At 39.0% G+C, this 27,173-nt stretch overlaps 1 protein-coding gene across 5 annotated transcripts in view; it reads right to left on the bottom strand.

Annotated features, from left to right (window-relative positions):
* TCF25 (transcription factor 25) overlaps positions 1-26,945 on the bottom strand; it is a 51,174-nt gene extending 24,229 nt beyond the window's left edge. For 2 of the 5 annotated variants that reach the window (XM_056811142.1, XM_007477337.3), the window contains exons 1-11: positions 26,551-26,945; positions 21,448-21,627; positions 17,387-17,461; positions 15,183-15,307; positions 13,388-13,453; positions 12,101-12,183; positions 9,286-9,416; positions 4,585-4,684; positions 1,584-1,677; positions 701-793; positions 286-391 (exon numbers count right to left, since the gene is read on the bottom strand). In XM_056811142.1, the coding sequence (XP_056667120.1) occupies positions 286-391; positions 701-793; positions 1,584-1,677; positions 4,585-4,684; positions 9,286-9,416; positions 12,101-12,183; positions 13,388-13,453; positions 15,183-15,307; positions 17,387-17,461; positions 21,448-21,627; positions 26,551-26,751 (1,254 nt within the window). In that variant the 5' untranslated portion in view covers positions 26,752-26,945. The remainder of the gene's footprint in view (positions 1-285; positions 392-700; positions 794-1,583; positions 1,678-4,584; positions 4,685-9,285; positions 9,417-12,100; positions 12,184-13,387; positions 13,454-15,182; positions 15,308-17,386; positions 17,462-21,447; positions 21,628-26,550) is intronic. The other 3 variants (XM_056811144.1, XM_001377785.5, XM_056811138.1) reach the window with 3 other exon arrangements.
* Between the last annotated feature and the right edge of the window lie 228 nt (positions 26,946-27,173).

Genomic DNA, 27,173 nt, shown 5'->3' with positions numbered 1-27,173 from the left:
GGTTACAATTTAATCTTCACAATCAGGGGAGAGTTAATTTCATTTTCACAATCAGGGGAGAGTTAAATTTAATCTTCACATCATTTAACCCCAATTGCCTAGCCCTTACTATTCTTTTGCTTTGGAACCAATACCTAGTAAAAATTTTAAGACAGAATGTATGAAGTTATTTTGTTTTTTTTTTTAAATGAGAAAGTATAGGAGAGAATGACCATCTGTCCCAAGGTCATTTATTCATGAGGCTGAAAATATTAAAATTCTGATTTTAAAATTTGTACAACTCACCTCCCATTCCTGGAACATACGTATTAGGAATCCATAATCCCTGGCTCGTAATGCCAGCAAATCAATGATCAGCAACAAGCAGAGGGGGTCATTGTCTGGATCAAGACTTCCAAGAAAAGGGAAAATAAGCAAAAAAAAAAAGCAAAGAAGTTGTCATGATCTTGGCACAATTTAATTACAGTTGCAACAAAACTCATTAAGTATAAACATTCAGCTCTTCCTCAACAGGGGTGAGGTCCTTCAACCATCTTAGATGAACAGATCACTGCATAGTAATTTAGAAGACAAAGGATGTCTCCTGACTCAAAAAGGCTTATAGACTGATATATAGCTCTTTATGGACTGAGCAGTTACGGGCTAGAATACTGCTTCAGATGTCCCAGCAAGGAAGCTCATGTAACCTAATAATATTTACCTTAGGATAAGTTTGCAGAATTCTAAAGCTGTTCGGGGACAGCCTCTTCTCTCTAGGAACATCATGTGCTTGAAGAGAACCAGATAGAAAGCCCTAGATGAAAGAAACAGGTTATACAGATAGTTATATTGAAATTCTGGCTAAGTAACATAAGTTCTCAGAACCTGTTTTTAATTTAAAACAAAAAAAAACTGGTACTATCTGTGCCATACTTTTCAGTGTTATTGTAAAGATCAAATAAATAAGGTATGTCAAAGGATGGTCAAAATTATAAAGGCTATAGATATATATTTTCATTATTTCACATGTATAAGGAAAAGTAAGTTATAGCCTCTTATATTATACAATTAGATGTTATGACCTTCATAAATTTCATTTTTCTTACCTCAGAAGTAGCAACTCCAGAATTTAAAAGCAAAGATTTAGTAGAGAAAATCACTGATTACATTTTTTAAACCCATGCCTTCTTATCTTGGACTCAATACTATGTATTGGTTCTAAGGCAGAAGAGCAGTAAGGGTTAAGCAATGGGAGTCAAGGGACTTGCCTAGGGTCACACAGTTAGAAAGTAGCCAAATCTGAACCTAGGACCTCCTGTCTCTAGTCCTGGCTCTCAATCAACTGAGAAACCTAGCTGCCCCATTGATTACTTCTAATATTGACCTTTATTCTTGGTTCTAGCCAAGGGGGTGTCATATTTAACAAAGGTAGTAGCTCTGCCAGAAATTCCTATGAATACACTCCACAATGGACAGATACAGTCTTAACTTCTTTCACAACCTGTAGTTTATGAGTGTATTAACAGATTTCACACAATCTAAGGATATCCTGGATCCAAGTTTATGGAACAAAATCAAAACACAAGAAATGAGAAATCACTAACCTGTTTTCAGTTCTGCGATAATCTAGTCTGCAGGTTCCACTGGTAAGACTAAACAAAGGGTGAAATGCGCATTCCAAACTGTACAAAGCTCTCTCTAAAAACAAGAGAAATGCTGTTTTCATAATGTTCACCTACAGACCTTATAAAGTCCTTTATAGTGAGGGTCAATTTGTCTCATACACAAACACATACACAGATTAAAATTCTGAAGTCTAACAGAATGTAAAATTAGGGGATGGAAAACAAAGATGCTTGTGTCTTATCCCCTAACTTGCCTGAGACATTGTCTAAGACAGGACTTCTTTGGTACTCATTTTACCATCACCCAGAAGGATTCATAGGTGCAAGTTCCTTGTTGTGATGAAAGCAATTAAACTCAAATTGAATTTAACATCTGTTAAGTCATTGTTTTGTGCTGATAAAGGGAGTTTCTTTATCTCTCCCTCTGTCTCTTTAAGAGGCAGGAACAGATAGATTTTCTAAGTAAGCCAGAGCTGGAGATGAGAAAGGGATATAAGTAAGAGACAGTTGAGTTCAGGGCTTTTGTCTCAGAATTCCCTAGAGAACAAGAGCACTGTCTGTGTCTCTGACAGAAAGTTTACTACTGACAGTTGGAAAGAGAAACGGATTTAGGGTGCTTGTGGGTGATTAATGGTTATTGATTAGCTTAGGTAGTGAATTAATTCTTAGTGTGATAAAGGATGGAAAGGTTTTGCAAATTACAAACCTTTCCATCCTTTTTTCCTCTTGTGTTCCCCTTATCCAAAATCCTATCCTAACAATAGGCAGTGTAGTTTAATTAGGCCTGGCTTAGCCAGGCAAGAAGAACCTGTTCTCGAAGACAGTTAGATTAGGGGTTTTAGAAATATCATGTAGAATTAGGATTTTAGTTAAAGGTATAGAGTAATAATTCTCAACTTTCTCCTTTTCTATTTTCTATCTGAACTTCTTCTAAATTAAACTTAGTGTTATCAAACTGCTTTCCTCACTTTTGTCAAACTCCTACCCAAAAATTTAAGCCTTCACAGTGCAACAAAGAAAAAAAAAGGAAATAGTTTTTAAGTCCTCAAAGAGCTTAACTGGAGGAAATACTTAACAGATTAAATATTATATTCTTTTTACTTCCTATAATATTCTGTTCAATGAGAACTAAGTATTATTGAGGAAGAAAAATTCCATCTACTTAAAGAGAAGGCTTCATGGAGGGGCTGATATAAAAAAACTGAGCTGGAAGGAAGGATTCTGACAGGTGGAGACAAGGAGGAAGTGTATTCCTAGCCAACTATCATGTAATAGGAGATAGAATGCAGAATTCAGGAAATAACTAGTCTTCTAGTTTAGCTCAAATGCTACATTCTAAATCTGGAATGATGGGGAGGCACAGACTATGAAGGACTTTTAATGTCAGGCTAGAGTTTATATTCTAACCTAGAGGCAACAGAGAGCCAATGAAGGTTTTTGAAAAGGAGAGTGATAGGAATTTATGCCTTCAGAAGATTATTCTGAAGCTGTGAAGAGGATGGAACAGAAAGGGGAAAGAATAAAGACAGGTAAACCACTTAGGAGGTTACTACAATAATCCAGAAACAGGCCATAAAGCTTGAACTAAGATAGAGGTTATGTGATTGAACAGAAGGAAATGGACTTTAATATGAATCTGGACAAAGGGGACAATAATGATATTCTCAACACAAATGGAAGTCTATAGGAAAGAAATGTTTTTAGGAGAAAAAATGAGAGTTGTTTTTTGAATATATTAAATTTGAACTGCTGATAGGACATCAAAGTCTGTTAGGGAGTAAGAGTGATAAGGTACTGGAGGCAAGGAAAGATGGAAGGGCTGCATAAAAAGATGTGGGAATCATCTTCATAGAGATAATAATTGAACCCACAGGAACAAATAAAGAGAATATAAAAATATAAAAAAACTAAGAGAATATAAAAAGAGAAAATGGCCTAGGACAGAGGCATAGAAAATATTCCCATAGTTATATCAATCGATTCTAAGACAGCTAGGAAATATCTGAGGCCAGAGTTGAACCCAGGTCCTCCATATTTAGGCTTGGCCCTCTAGCCTTTGTGCTACTTAATTGCTCCTAGACCACTCTTTTTTTAGGAGTCCTGTGAATCTTAAAAACTACTCAGACTGTGCCTTAGGTTTGGTTTAGCTATTCCCTTATTGTAACAAGGAGATACTTGGTCTAACAAGAATCAGGAATGTATTGGGAACTTTTAAACTTATTCCACCCTACTCAGACAGTGCCTTAGGGGAAGATAAAGTTGTAAACTCCTGATGGAACAATGAAAGTCCGTAACTCATACCTTATAGTAAAGCCTCCCTCCCTCCCTCCCTCCCTTAATTCCTTCATTTATATTAATTAAAATCTCCATAAATCCCCAGCTGACTTGGGTCCCTCCCTTCCCTTCCCTTCCCTTCCCTTCCCTTCCCTTCCCTTCCCTTCCCTTCCCTTCCCTTCCCTTCCCTTCCCTTCCCTCCCTCCCTCCCTCCCTCCCTCCCTCCCTCCCTCCCTCCCTCCCTCCCTCCCTCCCTTCCTTCCTTCCTTCCTTCCTTCCTTCCTCCCTCCCTTCCTTCCTTCCTTCCTTCCTTCCTTCCTCTTACCTCCCAGGCCAGTTTTTAACTCAGGATGTTGCATCCCTGGATCTGGCTCTCAATCTACTGAGCTACCAGGCTACCCCCATAGGACTAAGTTTCTTAAAGAATGATATTTTATTTGCTTCATGATTTCATCTAACATGCTAAAAAATCAGGAAGTCAGAATAAGGGCACCTTCTCCTACTGTTCCATCTTGGCAAAAATAATCAGCATTACCTAGCATCTAAACAAACTAAAGATTTAGAACCCACTTCTCTTGCTGCAAAGATGCTCTTAAAAGCAAGGAGAAAGAGATGGATTTTTGCCCAATAAGCTGGTAATAAAAAAATAATCATCTTCCTTTACCCATACCAGGTGAAAGTTGTCTTAAATATTGCTAATTTTTACCTATAAGATCACGAGCCATCTCTTGATCCTCCTGGAGTCGACATACATCACTGAGCTGAAGTAGTGAGTCTATGTGATAAGGATTTCCCTGGAGCAGAAGCTGAAAATAAAGGGAAAAAGAGATGAGTGAATATGATATCAAAAATATATTGCTTAACACAAATCTCCTTCGGCATTTTAGTTTAGAGTATAAAAGCATTTGACATATTCCTATTTCTTTTAGAGCATAGTTAAATTTTTCACATGGGGAATTTATTAACTCATTTGGAAATCAGAAAATATTTGCCTATTCTCATTTCTCCATCAGTTGGATCAGTTTATATGCCTAAGAGAACTTGGTATCCTGCCCTGGTATCAAGAGAATAATCACAGAATCTCTTAAATTGGAAAGGACAACAAAGGCCAATCCATATCTGAAAAGAATCTTCTCCAACACATCCAACAAATGGTCATCCAATTTTTGCTTGATGACCTCTATTGTGAGGAACCAGCCTAAAGGCAATCCTTTCCCCACTACAGAGAATGAATTGTTAGGAAGAATTCCTGAATTCAAGGGCTAAAATCTGTATCTCTGCTCCCACCACTCTTGTTTCTGACCTTTGAAGCCAAGAACATATTTTTTTAACACATTATTAATATTAATTTAACTTAATTAAATGAATACCTTTTCTACTCTACAGTTTTTCACATACTTGAAATTTAATAAGTCCTCTCTCCTCCAGGCTAAATATCTGTAGGTCATCCAAATGACATCTGTTATGAAAACAAAGCACATCACCACATTCTCATTACCCTCCTCTGGACACTTTCCAGTTTATCAATGTCCCTCCTAAAATGTGGTGCTCAGAGTTGAACCCAACATTACAGATATGGTCTGAGCAGGGAAATAGCATCTTCTTAGTTCTGGACATTATATCTAAATGCCACCATTTGGGCGGTGATTATCATACACATGTTTCATATTGAGCTTTTGGTACACTAAAATTCACAAATCTTTTTTCAAATTACTAGTTTATTCTTGTGGAGTTGATTTTTTAATTCAAATATAAGATTTTATTTAATTCCCATTAAATGTCTTCTTATAAGATTTGTTAGTACAAAGTTACAGACTGTTGAGATTTCTTTTGATCATGACTATCATATAGCTATTCCTTTTCAAGCTGTCTCATCTGCAAATCTGAGGAGCAGGCCATTTGTGTCTTTATTTAAGTCACTGCATGTTAAGTAGCACAGGCTCTATGGAACCTTCACTGGAGATAGTCTCCACACAAAATTGAGCTGGTCATAAAGCTCTTTGGATCCAACCACCCAGTCTCTTCTAAATCCACCTAATTGAATTGTCTTTTAGCCTCATTGGTCCATCTTTTCCACAAGAAGAACATCAGAGGCTTGGCTAAAATCTAGGTAAACTCTATCTACAATACTGCCTTGATATGCCAGGTGAGTAACCCTGCCAAAAAAGGAAACAAAGATGGATGGGTATGATTTGTCTTGATGAAGCTATGATGTTTTGCTATTGCTTTATTTTTTTTTCAAGGTTAAAGAACCTTTCTTCTGATAATAATTACTAATGTTCTGCCACAAATTAAAAAAAACCAAGCTCAATAGCCTGAAGCCTGCAGGCTTTTTTCTTTTCTGCTTAAAAAACTCAATCATCTTTTCCAGTCTTTAGGTGCCTTTCTTGTACCTTTCAAAGACTTCTATTACTGGTTCAGCAATCACAATGGCCAATTATTCTAGTAGCCTAGGATGTGTGAAGGGTGAATCAAACTCTCTTTGTCTATCAACCTGCAACTTTTAAGCTAATCAATCAAAAACTTAAGTACCCCTACTTAGCACCTTACCAGTCACTAAGTATGAGAACTCAAAAGTCACTTTCTAGAGTGGGTGACAACTCCAGAGGCCACTACCATGCCTGCAGCTGTGGCCCGTGGGGCCCCCCACCCCATGCTAGGTAAACTGAAAGACTTTGATTGGTTCCTGGAAGGGACAGGAAGTGACATGAAAAAAGGACTATAAAAAGTCCTGAACTTCCTGTCCAGGGGACTTCTCCTTGGAACTTTTTTATGGGAGTTCTTCTTTGGAGGTGTTATAATTAAAATGGTTGAGGTCTTAAACTGTAGTGATTAAAATAGTGGAAGATATAAATTGTGATAGATATAAGAGAGGGTGAGTAAATTTGACCGCAGAAAATATGTTTCACTACAGTAGAGTAGGGGTCCTCCCATAGCAAGGAGTTTTCTCCCCTAAAGCAGTCTTAAATATGGTTGGAGTAGAGGTCCTCCCATTTCTGATCCTGGTGAGTTCTCACATCAAAATGGGGAATGTTTCTCAGTAGGGAATTTGTTCCAATTAAGAATTCCCCGATGGGGAAATTTTTAACATTCACAAGTCTGAGAGATTTCAAGATTTACAGAGGATGGCTCCTTGGGGCTTTTGGACTTTGACTTGGAGCTTTGGGCCTTTCGACTGGAGTTTTTGGCTTTGGGACTTTGACTTTTGGCTTTGGAGCTTCTTGGAGTTGGGGACTTTTGGTAAGCTAGCTCACGAGGATTTTTCTTCATTGGGACCTTGCCTGGATCCTGCCCGGCTTGCTGGTGAGTGACTAGCATTCCCAAGTGGAGATTGGAATTCTGTCAGGGAGTGAGCTTCATTTCACCAGATTAGCATTTAGGGTAGGCAGTCTCCTTATCTCTTTCCCTTCCCCTTTTCCCTCTTTCCACTAATATTCCAATTAAACAAAATTGCTAAAAGCTGCTAATAGTTTTCCTAACTTAAGGGATAATAATTGGCAAACACTTTTTTTATAACTTTTATTTAGTCAAAATCACTATTTAGCCATTATAGATGTTATTCTGGGCTTAGTCACCTGAATCCACCAAAGGTAGCTAAGTGTCTCTTACTATCTATTTCCCATAGTTATCAACTTCTTATCATCCATTTTACTTTTTCTAATACAAAGATCTTTTTCCTTAGTACAAGTCAAAAGCTCTCTTTCTTACTGTCAAGTTATGATTGTTTCATTGACCTAGTTCTATACCTACCTTTCTAGATTCTCTCTCTCAATATAGCTCAAATAATCAAACAACCCCCCCCCCCAAAGGGCTGGGGGGTGGGGAGGAGGGAGGGAAGGGCAGCAAGTTGACTCGGTGGAATGAGATAGCTAAGAAGTCCTGCATTCAAATGTGGCCTTGGAAACGTTCCTAGCTTTGTGATCCTGGGCAAGTCACTTAACCCTGATTGCCTAGCCCCATACCACTCTTCTTCCTTGAAACTAATATACAATATTGATTCTAAGGCAGAAGTTAAAGGTTTAAAACAAAAATAGAAACTCTTGTTGTCCTTAGCTTTCCTTGCTAGGCTCAGCTTATTCTTAGCTTCAGTGCTCCTGATACTATCATCCAAGGTCTTTAGAACCATCTTTCTTCCACTACCAGCCTTTGCCTCCATCTTCTGTAAATCTTTCAAAAAACCTAAACTAATGTGTTATCTCTACATCCATATCAATATCTTTAGATAGCTCCATTTCCCCATCAAAATTACTTTTCTTTAGGTTTTTAGACTTTCTGTCTTGAGACTCTCATCCTTCGTAGGCCGACTGCTCTCATAAATTTTCTGTCCATGGGATCCTACTTATCTTTTTCTGTACCTTCTGAAATTTGTCCTCATTAGGATACAAGTCAGATTATATTCAGGCTTCTCATCCTATCAAAAATCACAAGTTTCACAGAGGCAAAATTTGTATCAACTTTGGGGTCTGCGTATGTAGACAGATTTAATTCTAGAGCTCAGAGGGGCTCCAACAGTTCTCAACCCTATTGGTCTGAGCAATCGCACTAAAACTGAAGCTCTTAGCTAGTTATTTACCAGCCTGATAATGTCATCTGGAGTAGACAAGGGCAGGGCCCTTTTATATTTTCAATTTCAATACATTTTTCAAGAGTTCAACTAGCTTACAAGATCTTTCCAAGAAATAAACCATGTTGTAAAAAGATCTCTCCTCAACAGTAATACAGGTTTGAGTTTTTGAGAAGTTTGTTACCGAGTTTTGTAACTCTTCAGATCTTGAACATATGTATCCACATTACTTCAACTTCAGTCCCGAGTCTCAAATTTTCCTATTAAACTTAAGAAAACTGGACAAGTTTCATAAAATTTCAATGCTGAAGTTGTTCTACTAAAACATTAATAAATGACTGCTTTTTTCAGAAGAAAAAGATTTAAAAATAGAACGGCTGATAGCTAAATTCTGTCTTTAAAGGTCATCTCACACTTATTTATATAATCATTTCCCCTTTCCTCAGCTGAAAGGATTCGCACAAAGGAGCATTCTTATTTCTCACACTGTTTAGCCTAAAAGCTTGTTCTCTACTTTTTTTCCCTTTGGACATAGAGGGCAGGAGAGTGGGTACCTGACTCTTCATACAGATCCATAGGTTCCTTCAGGATGTAAAGCCCAAGCTTCATATCAACCCAGAAAGTGTGCCAGAAATTTAAAGAAGGGACAACACTTCATAGGACAAAAATAAAACACACCAGTCTTTTCATGAGCAGATATGCTCAAATCACCAGGCCTTTTTTGCATAAGACTCAAGATGGTATTCTGCAACATGCAATTTAGGTGAACTTTACCACAACATGACAGGTGCCCAATGGGATGGATTGTACATTCAAAGTAGCCATACTCTCTTTTTCACATACCACTATATTATTTGGGTCCATGGACTCCACTGCATTTAGGAACTGGAATTGCACCTGCTGGTACTCTCGGTGGTGTTCAAATGTGAAGTGCTGAACTCCCCTTTTCGATTCCAGCACTCGCATAGTAATACCTAGAATCAGTGGAAATAGTATCAGTAAACCAAGCCAATTCTAGCCAGTTTCAGTAGGGTTATAGTGTCTCTAACACTCACTAAGTTATATGTATTAATTCAGCAACAAGAAAAAGTGTTATGGTCAGTAAAAATTAGTGCTGCCTGCTTTTTCTTGAAGACTTAAAAATCTATTGGCAGAATTTCTCTTAATCTATATTCTTAACTCTAAATGTTCAAATTCTAGGGGTTATAATGCTTGTTTTAGATAAAATACGGAAGATAACATTAGAGCTAAATCCTTTCTTGAAAAATCACTAAAATGTAATTCAATTAGTCTAGGTCTATAGAATAATTCACTCCTTTAGAAAAAAATACAAAAGAATTTTGAAATATAGTACAGTCCTGATTCAGAAACCTGACTATAAAACCAACTGCTCCGGACTGTTTTAAAAACAAGTGTGTGGGGGCAGCTGGGTAGCTCAGTGGGTTGAGAACCAGACCTAGAGACAGGAGGTCCTAGGTTCAAATCTGGCCTCAGACACTTCCTAGCTGGGTGACCCTGGGCAAGTCATTTAACCCCAATTGCCTAGCCCTTACTGCTCTTCTGCCTTGGAGCCAATACACAGTATTGACTCCAAGACAGAAGGTAAGGGTTTATTAAAACAAAACAAAACAAAACCAAACCAAGTGTGTTTTGGGGTGGAGGGTACAGCAGCTAGGTAGCTCAGTGGATTGAGAGCCAGGTCCATCTCAAATCTGGCCTCAGACATTTCCTAGCTGTGTGACTCTGGGCAAGTCACTCACTTAATCCCTAATGCCTAACCCGTACCACTCTTCTGCCTTAGAACCAAAACATGGTATTGATTCTAACATGGAAGGTAAGGCCCCAAAATAAACAAATAAATAATAAATAAATAAAAACAAGTTTGTGAGTGTGGGAGGTATGCAACCCAGAGGACACACGACACACAGCTCGGTGGTTCAGTGGAAAAAAGCCAGATTTGGAGATGGGAAATCTTGGGGTTCAAAACTGCCCTCAGATACTTCCTAGCTGTGTCACCCTGGGCAAGTTATTTAACCTCAACTGCCTACCCTTTCTTCTACCTTGGAAAAGATACTTAGAGGGTAACAGTTAAAAAAAAAAGGGGGGGGGGGAAGGGAAGCAGCTAGAAGGCTCAGTGGACAGAGACCCAGGCCTGGAGACAGGAAGTCTTGAGTTAAAATATGGCCTCAGAAAACTCCCTAGCTATGTGACTCTGGGAAAGTCACTTAACCCTAATTGCCTAGCCCTTATTGCTCTTTGACCTTGGAACCAATAATAGTATCAATTCTAAGACAGGGTAAGCGTTTTAAAAAATAAATAAAAACAATGTATACAGGGCAATTGGCAGCTCCCCCCATCCATTTCAATACATGTTTCCAGGACAGCTACACAGCACAGGAGATAAGAAGGCCAGGCCTAGAGTCAGGAAGACTTGTGTTCAAATTTGGCCTCAGATGCTTCCCAGCTCTGTGACCATAGATAAGTCACAAATACTATTTAACTAGGCCTTGCCTTTCTGTCTTAGAATTTTTACTAAGACAGAAAGTAAGGGTTTTTATTAAAAACAAACAAAAAATACTATTCCACTCCCATCTCAAGACATCAGATTAAAATGAATATTTAAGTTCAGCCTTGAAGAGGGGAAATTATGAAAAAAATCATGTAATCTGAATGGGATAGCAGTTTCTACTCTCTTTGCCTCAGGCTAATAGGTTTGATGGTACCATTGTCTGCATTTTAGGTCTTATTTAGTAAAAGAGGGAGAAAGGCTCATTCTATCAGAGATAGAGTTGGATGGTGGTAAGCAGCTCAATTTTCATAAGCAATCTTACAACTGTCAACTAATTCTTATAAATCCTGATTCTTCTGAACAACCTGAAAAATCTAGCTTTGGCCTGCCTTTATGAAACAGCTTGGTAGTTTTTAACTATACTTCCTCACAACTGATTCCCTAGCCGGACATCTTAACACAAGATTAAATAACTGTATGGATATCACAAAGACCAAATAATTGTCCCAATACCACAAATGCCTTTTGCTAAGGATGTGAGAAGCTGGGAGGATATGATGAAGGGGAGGAAAAACCACAAGTTGCCTATAGCCATAATTTGCTCTATGGATAAACATGGACACAAATATCTTGTACAATCATACTTAATTCATTATATGTCAAATGGTGTGAAAACTAAATTGATTTTTAAGTTTTAAAATCCAAAGGGGGAATAAAGTTTAATGGGAGTATTTCAAAAGTTTTAGGGTAGGATTATAGTTAATTCTAAATTTGTGCTTAAATAGTTAATCAATTTAAACTCTGCATACTTCAAAATATTTACTCCCCAAACTATATAGGAGAAAAAATTTGGGACAAGAAAAGCTAAATGCAAATTCCAACACTCATTTACTAACTATATGATCACTGGAAAATGACTTAACTTAAGTCTATTTCCTTCCCTATAAAAGGGGAATAATGATTCCTATCAAATTCAAGGAGCTACTATGAAGATTGAATGATGTGATTTATATGAAAGCGCCCTGCTCGAATGCTGCAAAGTACAAAGTACAAAGAACAAGCATGGCCCTGAAGAAAAGGTATGTGATCATACTAGCAGTGACCACTTCTGACATAGAAACCCATGACCAGAACCTGACAAGGTCCCACCTGTTTTGCTATAGCGGGGCCAGGTGCTCTTCGGAATTGTTAGCCATGTGCTTCGGTGGTACTGACGCTGTCTCTGCCGAGGTCTGGGGACAAAAAGAGCAGAAAATGCTTATTTTTGGGAACAAATTCCTTCAAGATCTAATCATTGTTGAATAAGTAAAAAAACTGAGAAATCTTTTTTCATACCAACAAGTTGCAATAATTATAGACACAAAGCTCTGTTTCCTGTAATTTCCTTGAAAAATGATACTAGTGCTTTCAAGCTTAGAACTTAGAAATAGGAATAAAATTCCTAGTTGCTTTGAGGCAAAATCAAGTGAAATGTTGATGTCAAACCTTAAACAAGTCAAGTGTGGAGCAAGTGTGACTCCAGGATGAAGAGTCAGAGAATCTAGGTTCAAAGCTCAGCTCTGCTCTTTGACTGGGTGACCTTGGGCAAGTCATCTGTTAAATGAGCGAGCACTAAACAATCTGAAGTTTTTTCTGAACTAATTATATGATTCTAAGGACCAACTTCCTCTAGCCCCATAAAATATGGGGTGTCCCAAAAGTCTTGAGGGAGTTTTAAGCTATTAAAACTATTTTAGATTAGTGATTAAAACTGCACTACGACTTTTGAGACACCCTGTAGCATTTGCATTGTTGAATGATTTGATCCAAAAATTTCACTTGGGATTTGAGTTTCTACTAATATTTTTTAGTCTTTGGTAGAAATCTAATCTCAAATCACCTACACTCCAAAGGTTAACCAAGTAAATAAATCGAAACCAACCCTGTGCCCATGCTGAGTAGTTTATGCTTTACTGATGACAAATAATACTAGATTAGGCATCACACCTAGAATACCTTGAAATCAAGTCTCAGAATGCCTAAGAGCTGCCAAATAGTCAATATATAGTCTAAGAACAAGAGTTGGAGGAAAAATGGAAGATGAGCAACCAGATACACATTTTCATTTCAAAAAGAAGCCTATAGCAAGTCACTTGACTTCAAATGCCTAGCCCTAATTGCTCTTCTGCATAGTAGCTGACGCTTATCAGACAGAAGGTAAGGATTTAAAAAAAACAAGAAACCTATATCAAAATCCATCTCCTTCCAAGGACTTTCTTATATTAATACCAAGAATTTCAGTAGTTTCCTATAACTTTACTTATTTTTCCAAAATTATGTCAGAGGAACACTATTCCTTGGTATCCATAGCATACTTCTGGAATGCAAAGATTTCTTGTCAATGGTAGCTTTAAGTACTATTAAAGGAGTTCAGTTTATATCAAGCTTTGCTCTCACCTCTGATCTCCAAGGACAGCTCGAGCTCCAAAGTATCTTTTCAACTCTGTCTCTGGATTCAAATGTCTAGGGAATTAGAAATAAAAAAACATCAAAATAAAATGGAATTTTTCTACAATTGAGTTTTTTTTTTTACCTCTAAATTTCAAATAATAATGGGACAGTGAGATTAATAACCTTGGGTTGACAGTCAGCAATCTCATGCATTTTGTAGTCTGAGCTACTGCCCTCTGCAGGGCCAGCCATGCATCCAGGCTAAGCACAATACTTCTCAGGAAAAAACACCAGAATGACAGCTTCTATAGTACTTGGCATTGGGTTCTGGGGAGGTATTTGACTTGCAGATAGACACTCCTCTCAAAAGTGTATCACTTGTGCAATTGTTAAAGATTCCACAGCTTTAAAAAGGCCAACAGGATAAAGAGTATCACGGATAGTTGGATAGTATGACAAGAGTGAGCTAATAAAGTCACCTACCCAAAGCTGGAGACATAAGAAAATAAGGGAAGAGGAGAGCTGAATTCTGCATCAACATGCTGTCCCAAGATGATCAGTATCCATGGGCATGATTCTACAAGGTAAGCTATCTGCACCTCAACCTATACACAAACTGCCCTGGACTGGCTACAAGAATAAGCTATGAACCTATAGTTCAGAAAGGACAAGACAGTCACGTCAAATATCATCGTTTCAGCTTCTTGTCTTGAAAAGAGAGCAAGGGAGAAGAAGGCAGGAGTATGTGCACCAAGTCAGAAAGAAGTACAAGACACTGCCTAGGGAAAGCAGAAGGAAATTCATGAAGGCAAATGAGAGGCAGTCAGGTTATTAGATTAAAAAAAAAAGACTTCAGATGTCTTTGTTTCAAAAGAGGATTTAATTAGGAGGAGAAGGATCCTCTACATTCTGGTATTAAGACAAAAGCATCAAGAAAACAAAAAGAAATCCTCTTAAATTATAATGTCTAAACTTGGTCCAAAAGAGGAGATATGAGAAGCTATCTCCCTAGCTCCTTGCAGAGGCATATAGGTGGGAAGGATGTGGAACACAAAACATAATGGCAGACTTTGGGGATACATTGGTTAGTTTTGTGTAATAGTTTTCTCTTTTTTATTCTTTGAAATAAGGGACAGCTCTTGGAGAGGGGGGAACTTGGAAGGATAGACTGGAAAATACAGGTGATATAAAAAAGTGATACTAACAATACTAAATTTTTTTTTTAAATAAAAGCTATCTAAGGGAATGTATAGTCAAAACCTTTCCCAATTTTATATATGAGAAAACAAGGCTTGGGAAATGTTGCATGCCTTGCCCAAGTACAGTTCTTCAATGGCAGAACCAGGACTGGATCTTAAGATCTAATTCCCAGGTCAGGATTCTTTCCCCTATTACATGTGGGACCAACTGAATCTACTCTGTTCTAGGATGAACAACTCAGGTCAAGGCCTTGAAAGCCTTCAGGTTAAAGTGCAAGTGCAACAGGTTCTCATCCAAAACACATGGGTAACTATCTGTTTTCTTAGCAGAATGGGTGTATCAGTCATGTGATTTATTTGCCCTCTCTGCCAGCAGGGTTTTATAGTAAGGAATTTCTATACCTAAAAGACTAAATTGATCTGAAATAAATGAACACATTTTACAGTAACATCTCCTAGGAAACATCTTGAAGAATTAACAAAAGAAATTTAACACTTGCCAATGAAGTTTCCCTACTAGAACAGATGGACTCCACAGTACAGAAAAACCTTTCCAGAAATAAAGGAAGAAAAAATAAAAAATAATGCCATCAACTTGTTACCTGTGTTCAACATAGAGAAGAGGCCGACTCTCCATGATGACACTGCTGTGAGACTGATTTGATAGACCATTGGTAACTTCAATTTTCTCTAAAATGCTGTCAATATCCTCCAGACCATCATCTTCCTAAAAGCACCAAAAAGATTCAAGATTCAGGAACCATCAAAGTAATTCTATTTTAAACTCTACCAAGAGAATCCTTCAACACATTAATTATCAAGTGTTTTTTGGTTTTGTTTTGCTTTTTAAGAGGAAGAATTAGGTAAACAGCTTTGGGATTTGTGATTTGGACTAAGCAAACATAAAATTAAAACTGTGATAACAGGAAAAAGTAAATCACTCCTCCAGTCCTATGGGTTAAGAGCATTAATTTGAAATTCAGTTGTTGTAATTATGTTGAAACTCAACATAATTATTTTCCCTTGCTAGTGAACTGCCAAATTAACAGAAGAGTAAACAACAAAAGGTTTAGGGTTAGCCAGTTAGAGCAGTTAGAAATATCAATACTAGAGAACCGCTGGTCATAACTATTATATAATGCAGATTGAAAAAGGGGGAAAAAAATAAGCATCAGGATTATTTTTCCAAAGGAAACACATAAAAAAGAAGAGAACAAACCTTATTAAGCAATCTTTTTTTCTTCTATTACAGAATTACCTAAATTATACTAATAAAAAGGTCTTCTGACAGAAACCTGCACCAGACTGGGATTTAGGCCTTTTCAATCCAGACTTTTCCAGGGTTCCACAAATATTTCCCAGAACAGACACACCTTAACTACCAGCTTGTCTCCTATCTGGACTCCTCCATGGACACCTTCACCTGCTCTAGACCACTGTGAAGCAGGTCTCCTGAACCTGACAGGACACATCACCACCATTTGCTAAGAGTCTAAATTTCAAATGTTGTCCCTGAACAATTTAACCTAAAACTTATGTGCCTAGACTCATTCCTCAAACTCCACCTAACCCAGTGATTTTGAACCCAAGGCTACTGAAGTACAAAATGTGTCCCCCATCCCATTCTGCTTCCTCTCCCAACCCTATCATCTCCCACAATTCTCTAGATTTGCCCATCTCTTCTTCTGTGCCCAGTGGTACATGCTCAATAGATACTTCCTTCCTCTGTCAGTCACTAAGCCCTGGCTTACTGTTTATGGAACTGTGAACTGTCCAACCTTGTGCTGTGCTGTTGGAACTTCTGCTCACAATTCCAAACTCAAGGTCATTTTAGGAGATAAGAATAGTCCCTGTACCCCACTGCCATATCTGGACTTTTTTCTCAGTCACTGTGCTGCCTCTTTACCCCTTTGAGGGTCACACTATTCACATTCAAGAGTACCTTCAAGCTTCTCCTAGGCAGGGTCATCTATTGATGTCACCTGGACACCTCTCTTGAGCTTGCCCTAAACAATCTTGTTGCCAAACCCTTTCATTTCCATCTTTCCCTTCTCATTCACCTAATCACCAGTTTGGCACAATATCTCACCCTTTCTACCTGGATTATTGTAATAGCCTCTTGTTCAGTCTCCAGAGCCTCAAGGTTCACCTCACTTGGTCATTCTCCTCTCAGTTGACAAATGGAACTTCCTCCCTCTGATCCTGTCATCTCTCTCCCACTCAATAAAATTCTGGGGCTCCCTGTCATCTCGATAGTCCAATACAAAACCCTATTTGGCTTTGAAAGTCTTTCCCAACATTGTTCTTCCCCTCTCATGCTGCTGTATATACTTTACTGATCTTCTTGGTGTTCTTCACACCCATTACTCTACAGGTCCCTGACAGTGCCTCTTCTCTGGGGTCCCCCTTACCTGGAGTTATCTCCCCTCACCTCCACTTCCTTGGTTTAGCTTAACTTCCTCCTTCCACAGGAAGCATTTGCTGGTCACAACTCCCCCAACCTTCAGAAATCAATTTCCAGCTTCTCTGTATATATCTTATTTATACACAGTGTTCTGCATATTCTCTCTCTCCTTAGAATGTACACTCTTTTAGGGCAGGTTTTTTTAATTTAAAATTAAAATTTTTTAATTCTTTTAAATTTTAAATTCTTAGCACAGTGCTTGGCACAAAGTAAGCACTTAATAAATGCTTGACAAAAAAAAAAGCAACGTTTTCAAAACTCCTTTAGAAAAAAGCAGCAAGAAAATACAAGGGAAATAATAATTAAATGCGAAACTTTACACAAGCATTGACCCAAACATACCGTAGTTTCTCCTATTGTGGTTTTCTTATTTTTCTTCTTCTTCTTTTTTTTCCTTGGTTTGTTATTCAGATTAGGCTGTCAAAAGAAGAACATTGTAGGGATCCACAGAAAAAAACAAGGATGTAGGGAAATAAAGAGTTAGGTAAAAAAAAAAGTCTTGATTACATCAATATAGAAGCAGAAATACAATTTCTGAGACTATAAAGGTCAATATGGATATAAAATTCAATGAGATGATAGGGCTTCCCATCTCTGTCTCCAACTCCCCAAATAGTAAAAATAAATATAGGAGGCAAAGAGCCTGGGGGAGGGGGGAGGAGAAGAGAAGGCAACTAGTGTGAGCTATCTCCCTTTTGAGGGGCTAGAAACTTTTTTGGGCAATGAACATAAAAACAACAGAATACAGTGTTTTAGGCACTATGAGATATAAATCTAACCTGTGTATCTTCAAGATAAACACCCCAAAGAGCATCAAACCAGTAACCCAGTCAATAGCTAAAATAGCATTTCTAAAAGACACAACCTTGTAGAGGACTAAGGAGGTGGTCTATAAGTCTCTTCACCATCATAAGAAAACAGTTCTACAAAAGCCAGTCAACATTAATTAGGAGCTGCCAGATAAACTACTGCTAACCATTTACAAAGAGCTCATCTTCAAGGATTAGGTGCCCCAAAAAACAGAAAAGTGAAAGAGATCTAAAGAGAGAAGGAAAAATATTTGAGTCCTATTTCTAAGTCCCACTGTTCTTCCTCTTTAATACTAATGGAAAAGAATTATAAATATCAAATAAGGATAAAAGTTTTTAAGAATCCCTTGAAAAGTAACCAGAAAGGACACAGGAAACAACAGATTATTATGAAACTGCACATAAACTTTAAGTTCAATATACCAGATTTTTTTGTTTTCTTAAGTCTATTCTAATCTGCATATGGCCTTTATAGGGAGGGATTTGTTTAGCAGTGATGCAATAAATAATATCCAAAAAAGTTAATAAACAAAGGAGGCAAGACATACAAGAATTTAGTCAAGGCCTCTCAAATGTGAGACAGGAAAGAGGATGGAGGTACCCTGATACTTTAACTTACTGAAGATTTTGTCCTTCTAAACCCTAGCCTTGGATTACTCTTATAAATGTGCTGCTGAAAAAAGTTGAAGAAAATCACAAATCCACAATGACTGATGCCACTACAAGTTTTTATTACATAATCTCGATTGGGCTCACTGTGGCAAGGTGATTCTTCTATACCTGCCTAAATCAATTCATTATTCAATTCACCACAACAGCTTTTCCAAAACCTTTTCATCCCTCCTAAGATCTCCTCCATCTTGCCTGCTCCACTACAAGATATGCATCTTACCTTTTATTTCATTGAAAAAACTAAAACCATTCAGAGCTGCCCCTTTTCCCATTTTTCATTTTAGTTGTCTTTTGCTATTTCCTTCTTCATCCTCCTTTCCCCTGAAGAGATGACCCTTCTCCTTGCTAAGGCAAATAAGCACAAGTGATCCTATTCCATCTCATCTTCTCTGGCAGATTGTCCCCTCTACCATTCCTTTCCTCTAATTACTATTCAATTCCTTCATCAGTTTTTATAGTGACAAAGAACTGGAAACTGAGGTAATGCCCAAAAATTAGGGAATGGCTGAACAAGAGATGGTATATGTATATGATGAAATACTATTGTGTAGTAAGAAATGATGACAAGAGTGGTTTCAGGAAAAATTGGTTAGATTTGTATGAACTGAAGCAAAGTGAAGTGAGCAGAACCAGGAGAACAAGCTATAGAATAGCAGCAATACTGCAAAGATAAACAACTGTGAAAGACTTTAATTAACTTTAATCAACACAATGATTCAGCAGACCGTCAAAGGACTCAATGAAAAATGCTATCAAAAAGAAATAAATGTATATGTTTTTTCTTGCCTTTTGGGGGGGGGTGGTAGGGGAGAAGAATAGTGATTTTCAAAGTATGTTTTACATGATTTCATATGTATAACAAGTACATTTCTTACCATCTCAACAATGGGTCAGGAAGGAGGTAGAGGGAATTTGTAATTGAAAATGCAAAAAACCCTTTTTTTCATATGTCTCCTCAATTCTCACAAAACCCACCATGACCCTTAAACCTCCATTTCTCCTTTCCTTCCTTCCTTTGTTAAACTCTTACTTTCCATCTTAGAATCAATACTGTGTACTGATAGCCTTGCCTGGGGTCACACCTAGTCGTCTATCTTCCCTCTGGCTTCTGATTTCATTATTCAACCAAGACTCCCCCCCCCCCCCCCCCCAAATTACGAATGCTTTTTAAAATGCTCTTTCTCTTTCCCTCCCTTTCTTCCTTCCTCCCTCCTTTCTTCCTTCCTTCTCCCTTATTTTCTGTCTTAGAATAGATACTGATTATCATTTCCAAGGCAAAAGAGCAGTAAGGGCAAGGCAACTGGAATTAAATGACTTGCCTAGGGTCACATAGCTATATAGTGTATGAGACCACATTTGAACCCAGGACCTCCCATCTCCAGAGCTGGCTTTCCTTCTACTGAGAAGCACCCCCTTAACAATTTCTTTATCACCACATCTAATGGCCTGTTCCTCAATCCTTAGCTTTTTTGGACCTCTTGTAACCTTTGACACTGTTGAGTATGCCATCTCTTTCTCTGTAGGTTTTTGACCTTGTGTTCTCCTGGTTCCCCTCCAACCCATCTGACCACTGCTCCTCTGTATTCTTAGCTAATCTTCATCTATGTTGTGTCTGTTAACAGTGGGGGTCCCTGAAGGCTCTGACTTGAGCCCTCTTCTTTTCTCTATACTATTTCATTTGGTGATCTCATCAGCTTCCCTGGTTTCAACTAACATCTCTGTGCACATGATTCTTAGTCTACTTGTTCAGCCCTAACTTCTAGTCTCCAATTGCCAATCAGATATCTTGAATTAATACACATATTAAACATGACATTTCCAAAATGGAATTTTTACCACTAAGCCCTTTCCTCTTCCTAACTTCCCTATTATAATCAAAGATACAACCAGCTTCAACTTCTTCTTCTTCTTTTTTTAAATAAACCCTTACCTTCCTTCTTGGAGTCAATACTATTGTAAATATTGGTTCCAAGGCAGAAGAGTGGTAAGGGCTAGGCAATGGGGGTCAAGTGACTTGCCCAGGGTCACACAGCTAGGAAGTGGCTGAGGCCAGATTTGAACCTAGGACCTCCCATCTCTAGGCCTGACTCTCAATCCATCGAGCTACCCGGCTGCCCCCCAGCCTCAACTTCTAACTCTTTCTCACCTCCTGTATCCAATCAATGGTCAAGTTTGGTAATTTCTATTTCCATAACACTTCTTGTAGAAACCTATTCTCTCTCCTTTGATACTTCCATCAGTGCAGGCCCTGATTACCTCATGCCTAGACAATTACAACAGCCTGATGACTAGTCTCCTTTGCTCAAGTTTCCCCACTCCAGTCTCCTATTCTGCTCTCAAACTGACCTTCCTAATAGATCACATTTTGGTCTTTATATCCCTTTATAACCTGACCCCTTTCCAGTCTTTTTATTTTACGGTCTTCTACATGTTCTTTGTCCTTTGGCACTGGCCTGCTGCCTGTTTTTTGACCTACACACTCCATCTCCTAGATCCATGCCCTTCATTGGCTATCTCAAATACCTGGAACTCTCTCCTTCATCTCTGCCTCCTGGCTTCCTTCGAATGTCAGCTAAAGCCCCACCTACTGCAGAAAACCTTAGTTTTCATTAAACTTAGTGATTTCCCTCTGGGACAGCTCCCAACTTATCTTGCCTGCACAGTTTGTACTTAGTTGTTTCCATGTGTATCTCCTATTAGACTGTGAGCTCCTTGAGGGAAGGGCCTGTCTTTTCCCTTTCTTAATATCCTCAGCATTTAGCACAGAGCCTAACATACAGTAGATGCTTAATAAACACTAGCTCACTGACTGGGGTATATTAGTTATTGAATTCCTATCTACTATGTCTTAACCTTCCTTTCAACAAGAGGGTAAAATTATTTGTCCTATAAAGAAAAATAATTGTATTCACTCCCAAATACCTGTGAACTAGTTGCTGTCTGGTTTTCATGTAGAAGACCATCTCCATCTTGTTCTTGGTTGGCCTCTAGTTCTCCATTTTTAGTGACTTCATTATTCTCTGTGCTCTCTTGTACCTTCAGTCTGTGATCTTCTCCCCCCGCTTTAGATAAAAGTTCATCCTCAGGTTCTTCACTGGTTATCTGTGTCAGTGAAAAGAAAATATATTCTAAAAGTTTTGGGAGAAATTATTGTACTGTAGACACATTAGGTTAATAAGATGATGGGTTCAGGCTACAGTTAGAGATAAGCTATATATTAAATAACAAAATAGGAATTGTAAGCTACTTCCAAAGTTAGCTCTCAGGGGATGGGAAAGAAATTCAAGTCCCAAGTATTTATTACTAAATTACAGTTATGTGCAACATAAGAAAATGTAGCCAACATGAAGCATTTCTCACAGTTGGAAACTTCTGAACAAATCCTAGTTCTGTTACGATTGTCAATGAATGCAGGCAAAATCTGTAAATATAAATGAAAAGTAATTTTGGAAATAACGCATTGTAGCTATATATCCTCTGCTAATACCACTTTGGCAGAAGGTGGTGACCTTTTTCAAGAACATGCCTGAAGAATACAAGGATAAATAGTTGGAAAGGTTCTGAGTATAGAATTATCTTTCCCTCTTCCAAATTCACCTATTACCTTGAAGGATACTACCAGCCTTTTAGTCATCCACGTTTGAAAATATAGTGTCTTCTCTTACTCATACCACAGTCATTTCTTTCTCTCTGACATCTGTTCTCTCCATTTACCTATTTCCATCACCCTAGAGGGGGTACTTGGAGCCCATTGTCTCCCCAGCACAAAATTTGCTACTAGAAAGCCAGAGAGACTCAGGGCAAGGCGGCTCCCCTCTCCCTCTCCACGGGTACCTGAGGACATTTCTCATCACCCACCCCTCTAAAAGGTTACCATCATTGCCCTAGATCCAGCCTTAATCATCTCTCATTTGTACTATTATAACAGATTTGGAATAGGTCTGGAAGACCAGTCTCAAGGCTCTTCCCAATCTAATTTGTCCTCCATAAAACTGCTGAAGCAATTTCCCTACACTGTAGATTTTACTATGTCACCTCCCTACTCCCAATGAGTGATCACTATCTCCACTGTTTAACATTTAAAGCTCTTTACAACTTGGTTTCTTCTCATTTTCCCAGGCTTTTAATATATTATTTCCCCTCAGACCCTCTACTGGCTAGCTGTATTGACCTACTTGCTAATCTTCATACCAATATTCCATCTCCCCACTCACTGTCAGGCAAAGGAACTTTATTTTGTAGGCAACAGGGAACCACAGAAGAAGCCTGAACATAGAAGTGATAGGACCAGACCAATCTGGAAAAGGATGATCCTAGAAGCCTCAGGGGTGAATAGAAGACATGCAGTGGCAATAGTCTAACCCATGCTAAAGAGGGCTGCTGTAGGATGATGGATGATGGCAGTGGGTATAGAGGAGGGAAGGATGCCAGAGGTTTTGTTACAAGTTGTTAAAATGAAGGAACAAGAAGTAGGAGTCAAGGTATTGTAAACCTTAAAATTTCTTAGACTTATGAATGTTGGAAATTTCACCATTGGAAAATTTCCAACATTAAATTGGGAATATATTCCCTGGCGACCATCTTATATTTATATAAAACCAAGACACAGTAGAAAACATATTTCAGCGGTCATAATTGATATATATATTTCCCTTGCTCCCAAACATTTTGATTATCACAGTTTATGACTCCCACTCTCTTATCTACAACTATTTGACGCTCAAAACTATTTTAAATCTAACAGTATAACCCCAAGGTTTTGAGCATAGTAACTGGTGAATAGTAGAACTACTAACAGAAGTAACAAAATCAAGAGAAGGAGCCAATTTGGGGTAAAATATATTAAGTTTAGTATAGGATATGTTGAATTTATGGTAATGGTAGAATATCTAGTCCTACATTACTAACCATTTGTTGGATATCTCCCCCAGATGTCTCTTTTTATTTCTGTTAGTATCCTTGATCCTGGTAAGCACTGAGTAAGTACTGGTTTCCTTCATTCCTTCCACAGGCATTTCAAACTTATGTTCAAAACATTAACATTATATTTTCTCCAAGACCTGCTCCATTTCTGTTGATGACACTTTTTTTAGTCATCCAGAGCCATAAATTTGGGAATTATCCTTGACTCTTCCCCCCATCAATTTCCATATCCAATAAGTTGCCAAATCATAAGGAGTGATTAGCTTTGAAGTTAGGAAGACTAGGCTCCAAACCTGCCTCTGACACACTCTGGCTGTAAGATCCAATACGCCATGTAACCTTTCAGTTCCTAGGTAACTCTAAGGAGTAGTACAGAACACCTTCTGAGCTGCACAGGAAGAAGGAGTTTCCTAGATTAATGAGATTACAGGTTTGAACCAAAGGAAAAGAATTCCAAAAAATTGTGGTTTTCTGATGACTTGCTGACACCAGGCCCATAATCTTTCAAATGACTTTGTTACAATAACCCCCATCTTCAAATACCTTAGATCTCAACCAGCACCAATAAGTGTTCTCCCTCCACAATCCCAGCTTTTTCCATTTCTCTCTTTCTCATTCCTCCTAAACCTACTTTTCATCTTTAACATGACCTCCAATCTCTTCTTCCAACTCACCTCATACTGGTCTCTCAATTTCTTCCCTTCAATGTCAGCTACACAGAGGTACAATTTAATTACATACTATCACTACCTTGAATCTCTTATCCTCCCTTGGACATAAGTAGGGATAAAAATACTTGTACCTTTACCTCACAAGGTTGTTATAAAAATCAAATGGAATAATTTGTGTCTATAAGCCATATTATATGAAATATATAAATGTAAGCTATTGTTATTACATGAATATAGCTGTTATTATATAATCATCATCATCAAAATCCTTAGTGGTGAAAAAGAAAGCAAGAAGTATCCTCTTACCTCCACCTCCCTACCTGTTCCCAAATCTCTGCAACTTACTATCTGTGAGACCTCAGTAAGTAATTTTAGGATTACAGGATCCAAAAGAGCCATTAGAGATTATCTAGTCACTTCTTTTCTATGGGCCTCAGTTTCCTCATCTGTAAAATGAGGAAGTTAGATTAGCTCTCTAAGGTCTCTTCTAGTTCTAGATTCTATTCAACTCAAAAACACAGATGTGGTGTCTAAACATATTCAAAGCACACTATTGGGAACTAGAGTATAAAAAGGCAAAAAACAATTTCTGACTTCAAAGATTTGACATTCTACTGGGGAAAATAATGGGTTAAGTAAATACAAAAAAGTAGAGGAAGCACTACTAAGGAAAAAGTTATCTTTTTAAAAAAATTCTAGTCCCCTTTGGCAAACTAGTGAAGCCTATGGACCCCTTCTCAAAATAGAAGTTTTTTTTGGTTTTGTCTTATTTTATACCATGATCTTCTGTTTTGGATTGGTTCCAGGGCAGAAGAATGGTAAGGCAATTAGAAGTTAAATGACTTGTCCAAGGTTACATAGCAAGGAGGTATATGAGATGAGATTTGAATCCAGTACCTTCTATTTCTAGGCCTGGCTCTCAATCTATTGAGCTACCTAGTTGCCCCACCTCAGAATAATCTTGTTAAAGGCATAAATTAAAATCCATAGGCTTTACAAAGGAAACAGACTATAGTTATCACACATTATCTAATCTTAATCTGGGTCCAATGGGGTGGGGTAGGATTTGAATTTGAAATAGAAATATATTTACAGATCTGTATTGATAGCTCCATATCGAATAAGTATAAATATCTCTATATATATGTAGATAGATCTAGCTATAGGCATCTGTATATATAGATAGATCTAGTCAACCTAGATTTATGTACAGATAATCTACATAGTTACAAATATAGATAGGAAGCAACACAGGTAGATATGGAAATCTATAAATATTTATAAGTATTTATGTGGATAAAAAATCTAGATACAAAAAGATAGCTCTATACAGATAGCCAGAAATCTAGCTATAGACAGATACATAGCTACATTGTTTTCAAATAGGGTCAATGACACAAAGTCCAGACCCTCACTCTCTTCTAGTCGTCAAAGTCCACGATGGCTTGGAATGCAGTAGATGACATTGGAGTCTTTAATGTCTAACTAAAACCTAGGCACTCCAGCCTCCTTTATGGCACCTGGAACAAACTGTTCTCATCGGTCCATTTCCCTGGGGCAAAATCCTCATCTGCTTGGGGGACATTCCCTTATCTCCCTGACTGAACCAAGCCAACTGCAGACAGAGTTTTACCAAGATGTGGTCACTATACCATTTTGGGGACACAGGTGACATACAGTTGCCAGAGAGGTGAACACCAAAGTCGGAGGGATAAGCAGTCCTGAAAAGGCCTCAGCAAGCCCTCCCGCCAAAGGTGCTAGTCCTCCCGGAACACCCCACAGACCCCAGACAGATCTAGATTGCTACAGATAAGATTAAAAAGATAAAAATAGATAGGTGAATAAAAATAAATAAAAAGATAGGCACAGAAGAATGGAAGGTTATAAAGATAAATATTAAGACCGAGATGGATGGAGCAATAAGTAGATTGATGGAAAGATAGATACGGATAGCTAGATGGACAAAGAAAGATACAGATGGAGGGATAAATGGATAGAAAGAAAGCTAGTCACACATTTTTCCCGTTCAAGCTCACAGACCTCCAAGGACCCCAGGCTAAAAGGCCTTAATAGATTATAAGGAAAGGGCTTGTGTGTGACCTGGAAGCAGGGATAGGGATTCCACGGGCTAGAAACACAGGAGAGGGTCCCAGGCAAAAACGCCTTGGCCGGGGGGGGGGAATTGGGGGTGGGGGGGGGAATTGGGGGTGGGGGGGGCTGGGCTAGAATGCTCCTGGTTCTTCCGGGGCCCCAGCGGACTCCGCCCCTTCCACGCCTTCGACGTGGCCCTGACATCGCCCCGCCTTAGGCTCCTTCCCAGCTCCGGGGCGGCGGTGCATCCACCCCGCCGCGACACGTCCCGCCTCCTCCTCCTCTTCCCCATCCCCCCTTCCCCTCCCCCCTTTGGCCCCTCCCTTCGGCGGCTCCTCACCAGCTCGTACAAGTTGCTAATGGCGCTGCGCTCCCTCCTCCCCCTCCTCCGGCGAGAGTCGCTCGACAGCTGCCCCACTTCTTCCTCGTCCTCTTCGCCGCCGTCATCACGATCCTCGAGGCCTAAGCGTAGGGCCCCGGGCTCCAGGGGCTCCTGGCCCCGCTGTTCTCCCCGCAGCCTCCGGAGGGCCCGGCGCGACATAAGACCCAACGGCCGCGGACCCGCCGCGCTTGCGCACTGTCGCAGCGGGGCGTAGGCGGGGGAAGAATGCTGCGCGTGCGCGCTGTGAAACCGGAGGCCCGCCTAGGCTTTCCTTAAATGGAGTGACTGGGGAAGCTGGCCACGCCTGCTCTCAGGCTTGGTGAGCTTTGAACCCGGGCAGATTGACTGCGCGCGCAGCCAGGAGCTACTCACGGGATCCAGGAAGTGGACGGTGTCCTATCCGCGGGTGGAATGTTCTGCTCTCTCGGAAGCTGTCGTTGATTGAGGAATTCCAGTCTATTTTAAAAAGTTCAAACTTCTGAACTTAAACAATAAAAAGGGGGTCGCTAGGAGGAGCCACAGGACACTGAGCATCAGGACCGGAGTCAGAAAGATCCGAATTCAAATCCAACTCCAAAACT

The sequence above is a fragment of the Monodelphis domestica genome, chromosome 1 (genome assembly GCF_027887165.1).
Source record: "Monodelphis domestica isolate mMonDom1 chromosome 1, mMonDom1.pri, whole genome shotgun sequence".
Taxonomy (NCBI): Eukaryota; Metazoa; Chordata; class Mammalia; order Didelphimorphia; family Didelphidae; genus Monodelphis; species Monodelphis domestica.
This window is presented reverse-complemented; position numbering and strand designations above follow the sequence as displayed.